At 44.6% G+C, this 18,063-nt stretch overlaps 1 protein-coding gene across 2 annotated transcripts in view; it reads left to right on the top strand.

Moving 5' to 3' along the window:
* The window catches only part of SDCBP2 (syndecan binding protein 2), a 48,446-nt gene extending 30,383 nt beyond the window's left edge, over positions 1-18,063 (top strand). The window contains exons 1-6 of one of the 2 annotated variants that reach the window (XM_073607358.1): positions 4,039-4,173; positions 5,764-5,925; positions 6,915-7,090; positions 9,162-9,333; positions 15,339-15,430; positions 17,126-18,063. In XM_073607358.1, the coding sequence (XP_073463459.1) occupies positions 4,171-4,173; positions 5,764-5,925; positions 6,915-7,090; positions 9,162-9,333; positions 15,339-15,430; positions 17,126-17,180 (660 nt within the window). In that variant the 5' untranslated portion in view covers positions 4,039-4,170 and the 3' untranslated portion in view covers positions 17,181-18,063. Of the gene's footprint in view, positions 1-4,038; positions 4,174-5,763; positions 5,926-6,914; positions 7,091-9,161; positions 9,334-15,338; positions 15,431-17,125 lie in introns of those variants that run through there. The other variant, XM_073607357.1, reaches the window with a different exon arrangement.

Raw genomic sequence — 18,063 nt, 5'->3', positions numbered from 1 at the left:
AATGAACTGGTGAAACATGGGACTTAAAATATTTCTAGAATATTTTCTTCTCGAGGTTCTGGCTCAGGGGGGGTTCATCAGCCATCCCATTAAATAGCAAGACTTAGTATATAATAATTGACGAGCGACTCCTAATATTTAATCTGTGGTGCTGGTTGATGGCGTCCATTCACTCTCAGCCACAAACTGAAGTTTATGCCGTGGGATTCGAACCCTTGATACTAAAGAAAACATTGTCAGTCTACTAACCCACTGGGCCATCTCTAACACTGAGAGTTGGTTGTGTTTATATCACACATATAGACAAAATCAGATTCTTCTGAGGAAGATCCCTGTGATTGAACAAAGATTGTCTCCTCTCATTGTCCCAACTACCCAAGACTATGATGATTGCAATGTCTGTAACATGTTGGTTCTCATTTCAGTTTAATGATATATTTGGCAGCCCAAAAAACAGCACTTACATATATATATATATATACACACATTTTTTTTTTTTTATTATTTTATTTTATAGTATTAGTAGCACATGTCTCATTGGCAAGCAGGCTGAACCACCACCACCACCCCGCATCGTGTTGTTTTCCTACTATAGCACAGCTTTGGTGCCGGAGGGATTGGAATTTAGGGCAGCAGCCCAGCACTAAGGCCCGATTCATCATTTTGCAGATTTGCATTACAGTTCCGTAGGAAACCACGTTAAATGGACTGTAGTTCAAATCATGCATTTTTTAGTGCTTTTTGCATTTTGCAGATTTGAACTACAGTCCATTTAGTCCAGTGGTTTCCTATAGAACACGTTCTGTAATGCAAAAAAGCACTAAAAATGCAAAGGTGCGAATCAAGCCTAAAGCCTCGTACACACGGTCCAAATGTTGGCCAACTGAGCGTCTGATTTTTGTCAAAAGGGCGTGTGCCAGGATCTTGTCTTGCATACGAACAGTACGGACAACACGAACGTAGTGATGTACTACGAGGAATTTCAGCTCTTGAGCGCCACCCTTTGGGCCCCTTCTGCTAATTTCGTGTTTGGTGAGCATTGATTCCAAGCATGCGTGTTTGTACTTTTCGACTTTTGTGTGACGGACTTGTGTACTGACCATCAGAAAATCAGACGTGGAGCCGTTCACCGAAAATTTACTAGCCTGTCATCCAACATTTTGTTGGCCGAAAATTGGAAAACAATTGTCTAAAAGGAGCGTACTAACGGTAAGATTTTAGGACAACAGTCTGTCAACAGACAATCCCCTGCCAACAATCGCAGCGTCTGTACGAGGCTTTAAGCCCCATACACACTATTAGATTTTCTGCAGATTTTTGATCATCAGATTTACCAAAACCATGTAGTGCAAGGGCCTGCCTGATTGCATACAAATTGAAACTCTTAAGGTTTGACCTCATATTATATGGTTTTGGTAAATCTGAAGACAAAAATCTGCAGAAAATCTAACAGTGTGTATGGGGGTCTAACAGCTCTTATATTTTGAGCATGTTCAGCATTTAAAACAGAGGCAATGCTTTGTCCATGAAGGGTTCAGAAATAGATTCACTTTAAAGGATAATTCCACCTTTTGTTTTAAAAATAAATATTGTAATAGCACACAAAAATCAGCAACATAAATTCTTTTGTATTTTACGTAATAATTTGTGTGGTAAAAAAGATTTTTTATTACTAAAATGAGCAACAACAACAAAAAAAAAAAGTGTCCGCTGACATCACTACTAAGTGACCATTTGGGGTGCCTGTGGAGGAACAGGAAGTACTTACTTTGTTCTAGTCCCAGCATTCAGTGCAGCTGTGGGAACTCCTGTTCATCACAGGCATCAGTTTTACCAATATACATGCTCAAGAGATTTATCAGCAATCGGCCTCAGCCATGCTGAAAAGAAGAGTGATGTACCCGTCTCTGTTATAATATATTCAGGTGGAGCAGGCAATATCCAGTAAGCAAGCAAGATTTTATTGATGTTTGTGTTTCGATTAATCCGCTAATAGGTGGGCGGGAAAAACAGAAGGCAGCTCATTGGTTGAAACGCAAGCATTAGCGAAATACTGCTTGTTTACTGGGTATTGTCACCTCTACCTAAGTGTGCAGTGTCAGAGACAGACGGATCTCTCTTCATTTCAGCACTACGGAGGTGGAATATTGAGCACGTGAATGCTGCCAAATCACCCCAGCATATCCATTAATGGGCTAGCCGGTGGCTGGGTGAACAGATTTAGAGCGTTTCCTCTGGTGCATTGAATGCTGGGACTTGTAGAACACAGAAGAGGACTTCCTGCATTTGTTCCTCCGCAGGAGCCTGGATGGTGACTAGGTTTGACTGATCTTAGGAACAGAGTTAAAGTAGAACTATAGGCAAAACTTTTTTATTTTTATTTGGATAGAGTGGGGAGGGGGCTGGGGTTATAAGCTGTCAGATTTGTGTTTGTTTTTGCTGTGTCCCATCGGGGAGACTCACCTTCACTTCCTGTCCTATAGCCAAAACAGGAAGTGAGAGGAAATCCCCGCAAATTAAAGGAATCTCTTGCAACCCCTCTCCCCACCCTTCACCAGAACTAGTGTCCCCATTGGACGATTTCCCCTCTATTACTTTTTTGGGGGACAACCCAAAATTTGTGATTTTCTTTTACTTTCAGCCTTAGGGATAATGGTAAAGAGGACAAATAGAGGGGGTGATTCTCCCTAACGGGGGCACAGACAGCAATAAAAAAAAACCTGACAGTGGTTCTAACCCCTAAAGTTTTGCCTTTAGTTACACTTTAATGGTGCATATACTGTATTTATTGGCGTATAACACACACTTTTTCACCCTCAAAATCAGGTGCAAATAGTTGTGTGCGTGTTATACGCCAATACTGCAATTTGGGCTGCCTAGGAGGGAACCGGCACGAGTGCCGTCAGATTACATACAGCGAGAATCTCCTGTTTACTCAGCGGCCTCTGTAATAGGAAGTCCCGTCTCCTGGGCCGGCATTGGACCAGTGTTCTGTCTATCATAGAAGCTGGTCCAGGAGGCGGGACTTTGTATTAAAGAGGCCGCCTCTTAACCACCTCAATACAGGGCACTTTCACCCCCTTCCTGCCCTAGCCATTTTTCAGTTTTCAGCGCTGTTTCACTTTGAATGACAATTGCGCTGTCATGTTACACTGCACCCTAATGACATTTTTATCATTTTTTTTCCCCACAAGTAGAGCTTTCTTTTGGTGGTATTTGATCACCTCTGTGGTTTTTATTTATTGCGCTATAAACAAAAGAAGAGGGATAATTTTGAAAAAACACAATATTTTTTACTTTTTGCTATAATAAATATCCAATTTTTTTTTTTTTTTTTTAAACAAATTTTTTCCTCAGTTTAGGCCGATATGTATTCTTCTACATATTTTTGGTAAAAAAAAATCTTGATAAGCGTATATTGATTGGTTTGCGCAAAAGTTATAGCGTCTACAAAATAGGGGATAGATTTATAGCATTTTTATTCATTTATTTATTTTTTACTAGTAATGGCGGCGATCTGCAATTTTTATTGTGACTGCGATATTGCAGCGGACATATCGGACACTTTTGACACATTTTTGGGACCATTCACATTTATACAGCTATCCGTGCTATAAAAATGCATTGATTACTGTGTAAATGTGACTGGCAGTGAAGGGGTTAACACTAGGGGGGCGATCGAGGGGTTAATGTTTGACCTAGGGAGGTGATTCTAACTGTGGGGGGAGGGGACTGACTGGGGGAGGTGACCGATCGGTGTCCCTATGTACAAGGGACACGCCATCGGTCTCCTCTCCTCTCCTCTCTGACAGGACGTGGATCTGTGTTTACATGCACAGATCCACGGTCCTGCTCTGTTAACCGGCAATCGCGGGTGCCCGGCGGACATCGCGGCCGCCGGGCACGCGCACCGGGTCCCGAGCGACGCAGCGGGCACACGCGCACCAGCGCCCCCTAGTGCCTCGGGAGGGCGATCACGTCATATGACTTCCGCCCAGAACAAGAGAAGCCTCGTCCTGCCGTCATATGACAGTGGGCGGTGGCTTAGTTGTTAAACAGGAGATTCTCGCTGTATAAATTCTGATGGCGCTCATCCTCCCTGTCCCCTCCGAGGCAGCAGTAATCTGAGGTGAGGCTGCAGATGGGCATTGATCAGACTTCAGATGGGCAATGGTGAGGCTGTATTGATGGGCACTGACCCTTATTTTGCTTCAAAGTTTTTTATTTAAAATTTACGTTTTTTTTTTCCTGAAACCTCCCTCCTAAAAGGAAGGTGCGTGTTATACGCCTGTGTGTGTTATATGCCGATAAATACAGTACTTTAAATTGGGCAGGCTATGTCAAAATCTTATTTAGGGGCAAAAAATAAAGTGTATATCATTCTATTGCCAATTTAATAAGTGTGCTATGCTCATTATTGCCGTTGTATTTTAATGCTCGCCTTTGCTGCACATGGAACTTACCTTCTCTTAATTCCCCTGCCTCTGAATTCACCCCTGGGAATGCAGATAATACCGGGTTCTATAGGTAAAGAGGAACATGTGATACGCACCCCTTCATTTAATGTCGGTGCCGGTGATTGGTTGCACAGGCTCCAACTAGGATCAACTTGCAGCTTACCAGGAACTACTTCTTTAGGATCCCAATGACAAATATGGGGGTGCAGGAAGAAAAATGCCCACCCACAGTTTAAACTCAAGGTTCTGGTTCAGTAAAAGTATTATGCTGGGAGCCCCATACACGTATGGAGATTCTACTATTCCTTATACAGAACATACACAGGAGCAAATTATCACCCTCTTATGAAGTTATCCGGCCCCTGGGGGGGGGGGGGTGCTGTTCTAATCTGATAATGCTCTAACTTTATTAAAGGCAGATTGGCCTATTACTACATTTCTGAGAAATTATATTAAGAAACAAGCTTTTGTAGCTAAAGGACATAAGTTCATAGCTATTGCCAACTTCCTTATGGAGATTCTTGGATTCTCTGACCACAGACAAGTGGAGCAAGGAATTTGTCAAAAGTAGTCAGAAATTGTGATCTGCATACTTGTCCTGGGGTCAGTGTGGAATCAAAAGGAACAGGTAGGAAGCTGGCATCTTCATAGGCAACCTACACATATATTTTTTTTTTTTTTTTTAATTGAGGGTTTTGGAGAGAGTAGGAAAGTGATAAAACCCCAGACATTTTTATTTTTTTTTGGCCTGTGTCCCATTGGTGAGATTTCTCATCACTTCCTGTCCTGAAGGCATAACGGGAAGTAATGGGGAAATTTCACAGCACTGAAGACAACAGGAAGTGAGAGAAAATCTATGAGGTGAGGAGAAATCCTCTCTTAGTTGCCACTGGAACAGGTACCCTCATCTCTTGTTGGGGTGACAACTGTAAAGGTTTGGGTACCCCCTTCCTTTCTGTGACAAAAAGAAGAAATCTCCTCATGGGGGACACAGCAATAAAAACTCAATAGAAGGTCTGATCATTCCATACTCCATCCAACATATACAGGACAAAATTGAGTGAATCTCCCTAATGGGGGCACAAATGGCAATAAAAACCTCCCTAATGGGGGCACAAAAAAAAAAAAGTTTAGATTATCCCCTTGTACACACCAAAATCCTCCACATCTGACTTTTTTCAGACTCGCAGAAAATATGTTTATTTGTATGCATTTTACCTCTGATAGAAAATGTTGCGAAAGTCACCCCCAGTTTAAGTAAGTCCATTGAGGTTTCCACTGACATTTAGGTCTGTTTTCTGTGCAGGAAGTGGCGGTCCCCCACACCATCTCCGGCGGGTTGATTGCCCCCGTCACTGGTAATGACGTTGGTCTGAGACGTGCCGAAATAAAACATGGAATGCGGGAGCTGATATTATGCAAAGACGAGAAAGGGAAGGTGGGCCTGAGATTACGAGCGGTTGACAAGGTAAGCACACGAGGAGAGCTTCTCAAAAAATGAGATTTTTTTGAAGGGGGGGGGTGCATGGCTGTATTTATCATCCCGCAGGTTTTTTTTTTTTTTTTTCCCTCTCTCAGAATTTATCCCTATGGCCGGATATACGTGGTTCAAATCTCGTCTGGGCAGGGCTATTAATGGGCAGGCTGAACGTACCAAGTTGATCAACTTGGGTGCAATCAGCCTGCTGGATTTGCTTGCTTCTCCCCACCCCCTGGCCAGGAGAAGACAAGGGCCTGGCAAGAGGGATTCCCCTGACAATACTGTCTGTTGATGGAGTAATCGTGCAAGTTTCTTCCCTGCAACCTGTGGTTGGAGAAAGAAAATTTGCAACGTCTATGGCCAGATTATGTTCTCAGCTCTACCACCCCCGTCATGAAGTCTCCACTATTCCACTGCTTTATCTGTAACGTAACAAACCAGTTCATTGGATGAGATTTTTGTATGATGAATACTAAAGGAGGGAAATTAACAAAAAAACTGGTGCATAATATCCAATCAGCTTTCTATCTTCAGCTTTGAAAATGAAAGAAAGAAGCTGACTAGTTTTCCATGATTCAGATTCTGTCAGCTCCGGCATGCGTCTCACAGCGGGGTGGGGGGGGTCCGGCGCGTGCTGGTTCACTATTTCAAGTCCAATTTCAGCCTGAATTTTGGTCTGAAGCGGACCAAAAAATGCAAAACGCACCAGACCCGCTGCAGGCATATGAGAACCGGCTCCATAGAGAGCCGACCAAAATCTCCTGCTATTGCGAATTGAATGCAGGATTCCGCATCCAATTCTCAATGGTGTGAACCCAGCCTTAGGCACTTTCCTCCAGAACGTGGGAACTCAGATGCAGAGAGCGGGGGGGGGGGGGGGGGGGGATTTGAAATAGATGAAGACCTTTGGGTGATTGGAAGAAAGGCCAGTTTTGGGCAGCAGAGATACTTAGGAATTGTTTGTCGTGTCTTTCCAGGGAATATTTGTCCAGCTGGTTCAGGCTAACTCTCCGGCCTCTCTGGTCGGTTTACGGTTTGGAGATCAGATTCTGCAAATCAATGAACAAGACTGCGCTGGATGGAGCACTGACAAGGCACACAAAGCGCTGAAAAAGGCCGGACAGGACCGAATCAGCATGATTGTACGAGACCGGTGAGTTCCCAAGGATAACCTGCAATGCGAGAGCCCCCTGGGGCCGCGAGGGTCCTGTATAGAATGTGAGCAGCCCCCCACACTATCACCTGACAGCCCCTTATACTCAGAGATAGAACAATCAGCAGTTTACACACTTGTATCTTCCCAACAGCTGGTGGCATTAATTTGTTATTAATACAAAACAGACCATAAATTCCACTTTATTAGCCAATAAACACTTATTCGACCACAGAAGTACATCATTCTGTCATCAGGTGTCCAGAATAGCACTTCTATCTCTGATATCTGCCAAATACGCTGGGCCTCGAATTTTGAAGCAGAGACAAGAGCCGATGGTTAGCCAACATTACATTAGTACACTGCACCCTAGCGGAGAGATATGTACATACTTCTTACAGATAAATATATTCTAATGAGGTGTACACACGGTCGGACTATTCGACCGGACTGGTCTGGCAGACTTTCCAGCGGACTTTCGACGGACTTTCTAACGAACGGACTTGCCTACACACGATCACACCAAAGTCCGACGGATTCGTACGTGATGGCATACACCGGACTAAAATAAGGAAGTTGATAGCCAGTAGGCAATAGCTGCCCTAGCGTCGGTCTTTGTCCGTCGGACTAGCATACAGACGAGCGGATTTCTGGGTCCGGCGAAGTTACGACGTAAAGATTTAAAGCATGTTCCAAATCTAAAGTCCGTCAGATTTGCGACTGGAAAAGGCCGCTGAAGGTCCGGTGAAGCCCACACACGGTCGGATTGTCCGCTGGATTTGGTCCGTCGGCGACCGTCAGACCAGTCCAGTCGAAAAGTCCGACCGTGTGTACGCCCCATATGACTAGAAGCATTACTATATTAAGGTGCTTTAACAATTTCCCATCCAGCCCCACCATCCCTTTAACAGGTACTTTATGCATGGGGGGTGGGATGGACCAGGCCAATGACTGCTGCGATTGGATGTCACAGCGATCAGTAGCCAGCTCCCAATCATTAGTGGGGACAGCAAAGAAATCTCTGCCACTCGTGGACACGTGTGGAATTTGCTGCCACACGTTACATGTGGGCATGAAGGAGGTTAATTAAGGGAGGGAAAAAAAATGCAAGTTTAAAACATGAGAACTGAAACTGCCAACAAAGTCCTGGGTTTCCTTATAAATATATGTGCAGTTTAAAAATGAAAAAAAAGGTAAACACCAGACAAACCCTCCCCACCCTCCTGTATTATCCTCTAGGGTTTCAGAGCAGTCAGTACCCCCACAACTGCTCCATCATTCTGGGGATTTGAAATCCCCACTCGTCTCCCTCTTCACTGTGCAGCAGTTCCAAGAAGGACCAGATCCATTCTGATTGGTCATCACCGTGCATTGATCTGGTCTGTCCCAGAAGCAGTGCAGAGAGTAGAGGGAGAAGAATTGGGGGGTTTTGAATCCCCAGGCCACTGGAGCAGCTGTGGGGGTGCCAACAGCTCGGCAAGCTCAGAGGTAAGTACAGCAGGGGAGTGGGGTTAGTTCACCTTTACATTTTTTTTATGTAAAAGGTGAACATTTCAAGTGGATATTATAGGTTTTACATGGAGTGAAACTTTCTTGGGCTTTTTTTTCCTCTTGTTCAGTAATTGTATTGGAGTTTAAGTGTACATAAGATACCGTAAAGAGAAAATGTTCAATAGACAGCATAATAATAGTAGCTCACAATATTGCTATAGCGTACATATGAAGGCTGCTACTACCGATGTCCTTTCCTCAGTGTGTTATTTCCCTGGCTGTCTCTCGCTTCATTATTTTAGTTGAAACAAGCATGCAGCAAGTGAAGTCAGAGACAAGACAGAACTGATCTACATATTTGTCAGGGAGTCAGAAGGAATTGAAGCATTAGGATCAATATAGCAGCCAGGCATCAATTAGCTCAAAAAGAAGAGCTCAGCAATGTCATCCTCTGTGTAAAGGTTTCATTTTAAGGGGAATTGGTCACTAGGCAAAACATCAATTCATTCTTAAGGGAGGTCTCTGCAGTGGAACTTGATGTAAACAATTTAATTGTAAAACTTCTGTATTCTGTTCACAGTCCATTCCAGCGCACAGTAACGCTGCAGAAAGACAGCGCAGGACAAGTCGGGTTCATTGTCAAGAAAGGACAGATCTCATCACTGGTGAAGGACAGCTCTGCTGCCAGAAATGGACTGCTAATCAACCACTATCTGTGTGAGGTCAATGGGCAGAACGTCATAGGACTCAAGGTAAGCCAAGCTCTCATATGGGGGGAACATTTAGGTAGCAGAATGGTTTTTCTAAAGTGCACGTCACAGGACTACATGACTATACTCAGGTTATGCTCCCAACTTCAGATTAAATAGACACTGGCCCAAAGAGAAAAAAAAAAACAATAACACACACACACACATTATTTATATATATATATATATATACACACACATACATATATACATACACACACACACACACACACACACACACACACACACACACATATATATATATATATACATACATACACACATACATATACACATACATATACACACATATACATACATATACACATACATATATATTTTTAGATATAATCCCTCCCAGCTAAGCTTCAGTTTTTAGCAAATGTCCTTAGGTTATGCATGGCTTACAGAGGTTCTCTCTTATCTCCTTTCATGAGCTTTAGTCTCATACTTGGGGCAAGTGCCACCAAGGGCTTCATCCAGATAAGTCACCACAGCCAGTAGTCCTAGAGAGACTCTACCTGGAGCCCACAAGCAAATGCAGGGTAAAGCCTGTAATGCTGCTGGCCAGTGTGGGATTCAGTGATCTCCAGGATACAGAGTACCTGATGATCTTACTGGATAGATGCTCTACAGGTCCAGGGCACAGATTCCCCGAAGACCCTGTGTAGTGCACCCACCATGACGGGTAAAGTTTGGGCCTACAGCTTGGACAGGTGAGTGCCTCTGTACTAGTGAAGTGGCAGCATTCCCCTAGAGTGGACGTTCCTTGGTGATCAGGGCTGTTTTCCTTGAATGATAGCAGTGTTCAAAGGCAGACCAATGCAGTGTGCGTGGATGATGCTTGAACAGCCATGCCATTCAGAGTTCATTGATATTTCCTCCAGCTTTCTGACTGAAAGTCTGTACTGTACATCAATACAAACAGAGCCAAATCCACCTTTAGCAAAAAGGTGGATTTGGCTTTTTAAAAAAATGGATTTTTTGCATTCACTGTAAAATTGTTGTCCCTGAGCTCATTGAAGGACACAGCTGTACTGCTCATGGATGGGTCTGAAGTTGCTACCTTCAAGAGCAGGACACTAGGTGCAACCTAAATTAAAAGCTTGCCTAAGGGGGTGGCCCTCTGTTGGTGTAGGGCGATAACACTGAAACTGCCAAAACAAGGTCGGGCAGGTGCTGCATCTAATGAACTTTTTCTAATGAAAAAGATTAAAAAAAAAAAAAAAAAGGTAAAATTAAAAAAAGTCCTGTTTTTCTCATCATGAATTGAGGGACACAGCTGTACTTCTCATGGATGTGATGCCAGAAAGACAAACCTGTGTGGGCCTACAACAAAAACAAGAACTGACTCCAGGCAGGACTTAAACTGCCACCTGCAAGAGTTTCCACACAAGGAAGGAAAGACAGTCTTTGTTAAGGTGAAAGGCCGACAACCACCTTTGGTGGGAAAGACAACCTGGGACAAAGAGCCACCTTGACCTTATGCAACACTAAAAAGGGCAGCTTATAGGAAAGAGCCACCGGCTCGGACAATTGACATGCTGAAAAAGAATGGCCAGGGCAGGGAAAGGGTAGCAAATCAGACCTCAAGAGAAAAGGTGCGGCTAAAGCAGGAGACATCAAGGCACTCCTGCGACCAGCCATATGAGATACATGAACCAAGTCCTGCGTGGCCATCCTAGTGGTTTCAGAATAAATAGAATGCCCTTCTGCACCATCTGTGGAAGCAATCAGAGAAGGAACTTCAATAACAGGAACGCATAAATCAGTACGTACTTTTGCTAAGGAGCCACCAGATCTGGTCACGAACCACTTCCAAGGCTGTCGCTGAGTTTTTTGGGTCCCCCTGGTGGATGATGTGAGCCACCGCTGTGGCATTGTCCGATTGCACTCAGTTTGGATGACTAGGGATGCCATCCAAAAAGAGGAACAGGGAGACAGATCACTTGAAGTCCCAAAATATTGATAGGAAGGTTGGACTCCTCCAGAGACCAGCAGTCCTGGACTGAAGTGTTCTCCATCACTCCCCAACCAACTGAAAAAAGGACAGGAGGGGCGAATCCACTAACCACCCACACCTTGGTCGGGCAGGATAGACTGATGGGAAGGTCCAGAGACCCCAGAACCCTTTTCCACTAGGTCAAGATCTCTCTCTGCGGGGGTGTGGCCAACTAACGGGATGTGAGGAAGCAGCTTGCTTGAGCTCCGTCTGTCCCGCTCCTATCCTAACTTAATCCTGCTGACCCAATCTCTCCTGTGGGAACCCACCAGCCTCCTTGCCCTCCTGAGACTCCTGGGAACATCAGAGGATGGTTAAATACGGCCCCACGCTGGAGGATATGACTCAATTCCCGCCGCTGCTCTCCCCGTGTGAACCACATGGGATCACAGCAAGCCCTCCTCTTCAACCGCAGCAGCGCAACACAAACCAGGGAAGGGCGAGTTACAAAACCCCCCTGCTTCTAGCCCTGATGATCCCCTGCTGCTCTCACATTCTGAGGACACAGCTCCTCTCTCCCCCAACACTGACCATGCTGACACAGATCATGGAGGCTATTCAGCTCAGCCACGCTTCCTTTACCACTCTGATAGACTATCAGATCTATCCTTCCTGAAACAAGATGTGCATAACCTCCTCTACAGAGGGACCAATGCATAGGTGATCTGGAGGATGACACCCGTCCTTTACAGGCCTCTGTTAGAGAATTACACCAAACCCGAGACTATACCACTGATAAGTTGACAGATATGGAGGACTGCCTTAGGCGTAATAATCTGTGTTTTCTGGGTTTTCCGGAGGGTTCAGAGGGCATGGCCCCTGAGGCTTTCATGGAGCAGTGGCTGACGTTCACCTTGACCTTCTCTCCACTATTCGCCATAGAACGAGCACATAGAGTTCCCCTATGCCCTTTACCTATTTGGGCACTGCCACATGCCATGCTCATCAAACTACTACACTCCAGGGACAGAGAAGCGGTTCTGCCCGAACAAAGGGCCACATATCCTTCGATGGCAATGGGATTACGATCTTCCCTGATTTCTCAGTGGCTACGCAGAAACAGGGGGCTACTTTCCTGGCCATCAATAGGAGACTGCGAGACCTCCAACTACCTTATAGCATGCCTTATCCTGCACGGTTGAGGATCATTCATAAAAGGAAATGCCTACTTCTTCACAGATCCGAATGAAGCAGCCCACTGGGTGGATACCTTGGGACCGCCTGATCAGCAACACCAGCAACGGCAATCTCCTCCTTCCTGACTTATTATTCACAGAGAACGCTCGCCCACTCATCCGAGTACCTGATGAACCATTACCTTCTGCTGCCATCCACTGCACTGACATGACTACCCCTGGATAACAGTCGCAATAATTTTCTTGATATTATGCTACTGCGGTAAATGTCATACCCTGTAGGGCCCAGGTTTCCTACCATACTCTACCCTGTGGGCACAGATCGAGCCCAACTTTTGCGAACTCTATTGCCACCCACCACGGTTTGTCGATTACAGCATGTCCCCCATGCTCTATGGTTTTGTTTTTGGGATCAAAGCTCCCAAGTGTTTGGGGTTGGGGGCCGGGAGGGCTAGGAATGTTTTACTTGTTTCCCTTGTTTTTGACCTGTTCCTCCTTTTTCTATTATTTTTTGTGTCTTTTTTTCCTCCATGGTTTTTGGCAGGATCAATCATCATGGTATCCAGTCTACAGCTGTTAGAGAACTGCTAATCCTGCTCATCTATGCAGCATTTTCAGTGACTCATGATTGTTCAGGGCCACAGGTTTATAACATATGGTTAGCCTCACTGCAATACAGGAAATATTCTTCTCTATGGTATATGTTGTATGATTATGGCTAAACTACGTGTGGTCTCATGGAATGTTAGGGGGCTTAACTCCAAGATTAAACGTTCACTGATGTTTGAGTACCTGGCACGACACAACGCACATATGATCCTTCAGCAGGAAACTCATCTCCACAGCTCTTTGATCGTAGCAATTGCAGAAGGCCCTTTGATAGCTGGAGATAATTCGGACCTTGAATTCTTTCAATAGTTGTCGATCCTCTATTGTTCCTCCCACTTCCCTAGGCACTTATCTGACCCAATATGACCTAGTAGAGGCCTGGAGATGGAAACATGCGGATGGGAAGGAATATTCCTGTAAATCTGATTCTCATGGTACACTGTCACATATTGATTTAGGTCTGCTATCTCCAGATTTACTCAGCATGGTGAGTGATGTCAGATACCTCCCTAGGGCGGTGCCTGACCACTCTCTCCCCTGTTGGTATACCTGGCTCTGGGAGTATCACCCTCTTTTCGGGTGGTGGCTGAGCCCGCTATGGCTAGCGGACCAGGCTGTCACAGATCGGGGAACAGCTGATATCCGGTCCCACTGGGCCACTAACGCACAAAGTGCGTCCAACCCTGTGGTCTGGGAGGCCTTCAAGGCTACCATGCGCGGCTCATTTGCTGCAGCCATAGGGCAGGCTGGTGGATGCGGAGGGGGAGCTTCGAGTGGCGGAGGCGGCCTATTCCGCATCCCCTACATCCGATAAACACACTGTCTGGCGACACAAGGCCAGGGAGTTAGACAAGGTGCTACTTGAACAAACTCAGAAAAAAAAAAAATCAGCGACAAAAACAGTGGCCACCTAGCTTACCTGTCCAGGTCTGATTATCAGCCATGCACCATCCCCAGAATAAAGAACTTAGAGGGCATAATGGAACAAACAAAGGAAGTTGTGAAGGCTTTTGTTACGCTTTACTTCACTCTATATTCCACTAGGGCGCACTATACTATCATGGAACTAGACTATTATTTGCAGGATGTCTCACTTCCAAATTCGCTAGATTCCCCTTTATCAACCGATGAAATAGGAAATGCCAGTCAGTCATTTGCTAGAAAGAAGATGCCAGGGTTGGACGGATTCCCCATAGAAATGGTATATGCAATATAGAGAACTATTGATTCCACATCTACTCAGGGTGTACAACTATGCCCTGAAAACAGGACAACTACCGCTCTCTGTCTGAGGCGCTAATTGTCCTTGTCCCCAAACAGCTGATCTCCCTAATTAACGCTGATATAAAACTTTTAGCCAAAGTACTTGCCCAAAGATTGAATACGGTTATCACTACTGTCATTGGAGCGGATCAGACGTGATTTATCTCCGCTAGATCTACTTCAATTGCTCTATGACGGCCCTTTACCAACATGCATGGCTCAATGGGCTCCTGGGCTGTTTAAGCCCTGGATGCCCATAAGGCATTTGATTCGGTAGACTAGCCATATCTACAGGAAATCTTTGCAAAATTTTGATTCGGTAACACGAATGTAAGAATGTAGTGAATAGGCGGACACTCAGGAAGGGCATTTCTGTAAGTACCTTCTTGGAAGTCTGGTCAGCCAACCAGCACTTAAGCCAGCGGCGACACCGTAAAACCACTGAGGAAGTGGTCATATCAGAGACCACTTGAACGAGTCCATGGCTGGGTTGCACAAGTATTGGAGCCCCCGGACTAGTTGCACTGCTAGTTCAACATAAGTGGGGGAAGACCTGCTCTGTAGTCAGCCCCTGGTGTAGTAGCTTGGCCTACTCATTTAGGGTCTGTGAAACCAGAGCCAATGTCAGGACCCAAAGGGTCAAGGCCCCAGAGGCCACATAAAACGAATGTTGTGCTCTCAAACCAAAAATGGTGCCCGTGGCTCAGCCCCCTTCACCCCTGTGTCCTTCAATAAACACTTACTGTAGTATCAGATTACAAAGTTGATAAAGTAAGGCAGGGCAATGAAGTTATGTGGCAGAAAAGTGGAATTTGGATTCTAAATAATTTTATACTGGAAAAACGTAGTCATAACATGTAGAGGTAGTACCAACATCCAAGACAGTGTATTCATAACAGATAGGACAAAAAGTTAAAATTTGTGTTAAATGGTGTTCACCACACTGTCCCTGGATGATGACAGCTCAAGCATTAAAGCGTCTGGTTTTCTTTCCATAGGATCGTCAGATTGTGGACATTTTAGCATCGAGTGGCCGCAGTGTAACAGTGACGGTGATCCCCGCTATTATATTTGAGCACATTATAAAAAGGTAAGATCACATGTCTGTCATCCTTCTATAAAGAGAGGGCATCCATCTATCTTTAACCACTTCAATACAGGGCACTTATACACCTTCCTGCCCAGACCAATTTCCAGCTTTCAGTGCTGTCGCAGTTTGAATGACAATTGCGCGGTCATGCTACACTGTACCCAAACTACATTTTTATCATTTTTTTTCCCACAAATAGAGCTTTCTTTTGGTGGTATTTGATCACCTCTGCAGTTTTTATTTTTTGCTAAATAAAAAAAAAGACCGAAAATTTTGGAAAAGATAAAAGTTTTGCTTTTGTTTCTGTTAAAAAATGTTGTAAATAAGTAAGTTTTCTCTTTCACTGATAAAGCGGCACTAATGAGTGGGCACTGACAATGGGCACTGATGGGTGGCATTGATATGCAGCACTGATGGGCACTAATGGGTGGCACTGGTGGGCACTGAAAGGCTGCAAAGATGGGTTCTTATGGGCGGCACTGATAGGCGGCACTGGCAGTGGTAGGCATTGTGAGTGGGCACTGATTGGCAGCTGCCTGGGCATTGATTGGCAGCTGCCTGGGCACAGATTAGTATTTCCCTGGGTGTCTAGGGGGGGGCATATCTGGTGGTCCAGTGTGGTGGCCATCCTGGTGGTTCTGGGCAGCTTAGCTTCCCTGGTGGTCCTGGGTGGGATCCGAGGGGGGGCTGTGCTGATAAACAATAGGCACAGACCCCCCCCCTGTCAGGAGAGCAGCCGATCGGCTCTCCTCTACTCGTGTCTGTCAGACGCGAGTGAGGAAAAGCCGATCACCGGCTCTTCCTATTTACATCGTGATCAGCCGTGATTGGACACGGCTGATCACATGGTAAAGAGTCTCCGTCAGAGACTCTTTACCTAGATCGGAGTTGCGGTGTGTCAGAATAACACACCGCAACAACGATCGCCGCGATGTGCGCCCCCGGGGGCGCGCAGCGGCTTAACATCCTGATCATGTCACATGACATCCGGTCAGGATATTGAAACCACTTTGCCGCCGTCATTTTGCTATATGGCGGGCGGCAAGTGGTTAAAGTAAAGATTAACCTTTCGTAACATATTCACATATTCAGGGTGCAACATGTTACAAACAGACCAGCCCCCGCACCTCCTCGATCCATGATCTGAAAGCTAGTGGGGGTTCTTCTCCCAACTAGCTGTCACAATTAAAAAAAAAAAAAAAAAAAAAAAAAAAAGGAACACGTGGCTGAGCGGGGCTCCGGCCGCTTCACTCATTCAGAATGTATATATGTTTGGCCGTACGGGAAAGCAGATACACTGGCAGATCTGCTGGAGACCTGCATTGCACCAGCAATCTACTGATCCCTGGTGCAATGCTTTACAGGCTCATAATGAATAAACTTTTTTTTTTTTTTACCTGCAAAAAAATGCGTATTATTTTTTTTCGAAAAAGTGAACTTATCTAAAGGATACAATGCATTAAGATAAAAAAAAAAAAAACTTCTGCTTTTATAATCACTCTAAGTCATATATATCTACTAAGCAGCAGGTAAAATTAGTGATTTTTTTTTTTTTTATTATTACTAGCATGTTTGAATATATTGCACACATCTCACCTCTAGGAAGCCTTGTAAGCAAAAGCAGGAAGAGGGGATAAAATGGGTTATTGGTAAAGACAGCCCTGACATTGATAACGGTTCTGTTCTTTTTTGCAGAATGTCATCTGGTGTCATGAAGAACTCTATGGATCACTCTATCCCAGAAGTGTAACAAGGACATGTACACGGATGACACAGCAATGTGCACCTTTGAGAGACTGTTCTATGGTGTGGGGTTGAAATACAATTCTACAATGCACTTTTGTTTTCCTCCTGGTGGGGGAGATCTGATGGCGTACATCTTCCTGAAAAAAAACGAAGCTGTGATTTCCCCTTGTTTGACTCTGCATACACTCATCCTATATATTGCTGCTTAAATGTCCATCCTAGTGGATCTGTCTGTATGGAAAGCCTAGTCTAATGTACAAGGTCAGAATGAGATATAGGAGAACAGACCCGAATCTACATTTACCACTTTGCATGCTACATGGACCAAAAAAAAAAATCATCAATACCCGCAACTGGTGATCAGTTTCCATACATACGGGCAGATCAGGGCAATCCAAAACAGACACGCCGTGACACACTCACCTCCATAGTCATCAATAGGCATCGCTTCTCTATCCAGTTTTCATACGTTGCAGATGACCCATGTAGTAATTATGACCTTTTATATTTATGTCCATTTTCCTTTTTTGAATCGCACCCAAACTGTTAGAGGAAGTGCAATATACTTGTAGTGATGTTTTAAAGAGAACCTGTCATTCATGAACAGTGAAAGTATGTTGAAGGCTGGATCAACAAGCATATTGTACTGCAGTGAATTTACCAAGTTTCAGGTTATGTAACAAATTGTATTGCTGCTCAGCACTCCGAGTGCTGCCTTCACTATTTATTAATGACAGTTACTCTTATCTGTAATTATGTTGTGTTCTGTAAGCCTTACTGTACTCCTATTATACCGCTGTGCTGGTACAGGTTTTCTTATGTTACACTGTATTACTTTAATAAAGAAAAAAAGTAAAATAAAGTCTGATGTGAACACTTTAGAAAAA

Source organism: Aquarana catesbeiana, linkage group LG12, assembly GCF_042186555.1.
Source record: "Aquarana catesbeiana isolate 2022-GZ linkage group LG12, ASM4218655v1, whole genome shotgun sequence".
Classification (NCBI taxonomy): domain Eukaryota; kingdom Metazoa; phylum Chordata; class Amphibia; order Anura; family Ranidae; genus Aquarana; species Aquarana catesbeiana.
Note: the sequence above shows the minus strand (reverse complement) of the source record. Positions and strands in the feature narration are given on the sequence as shown.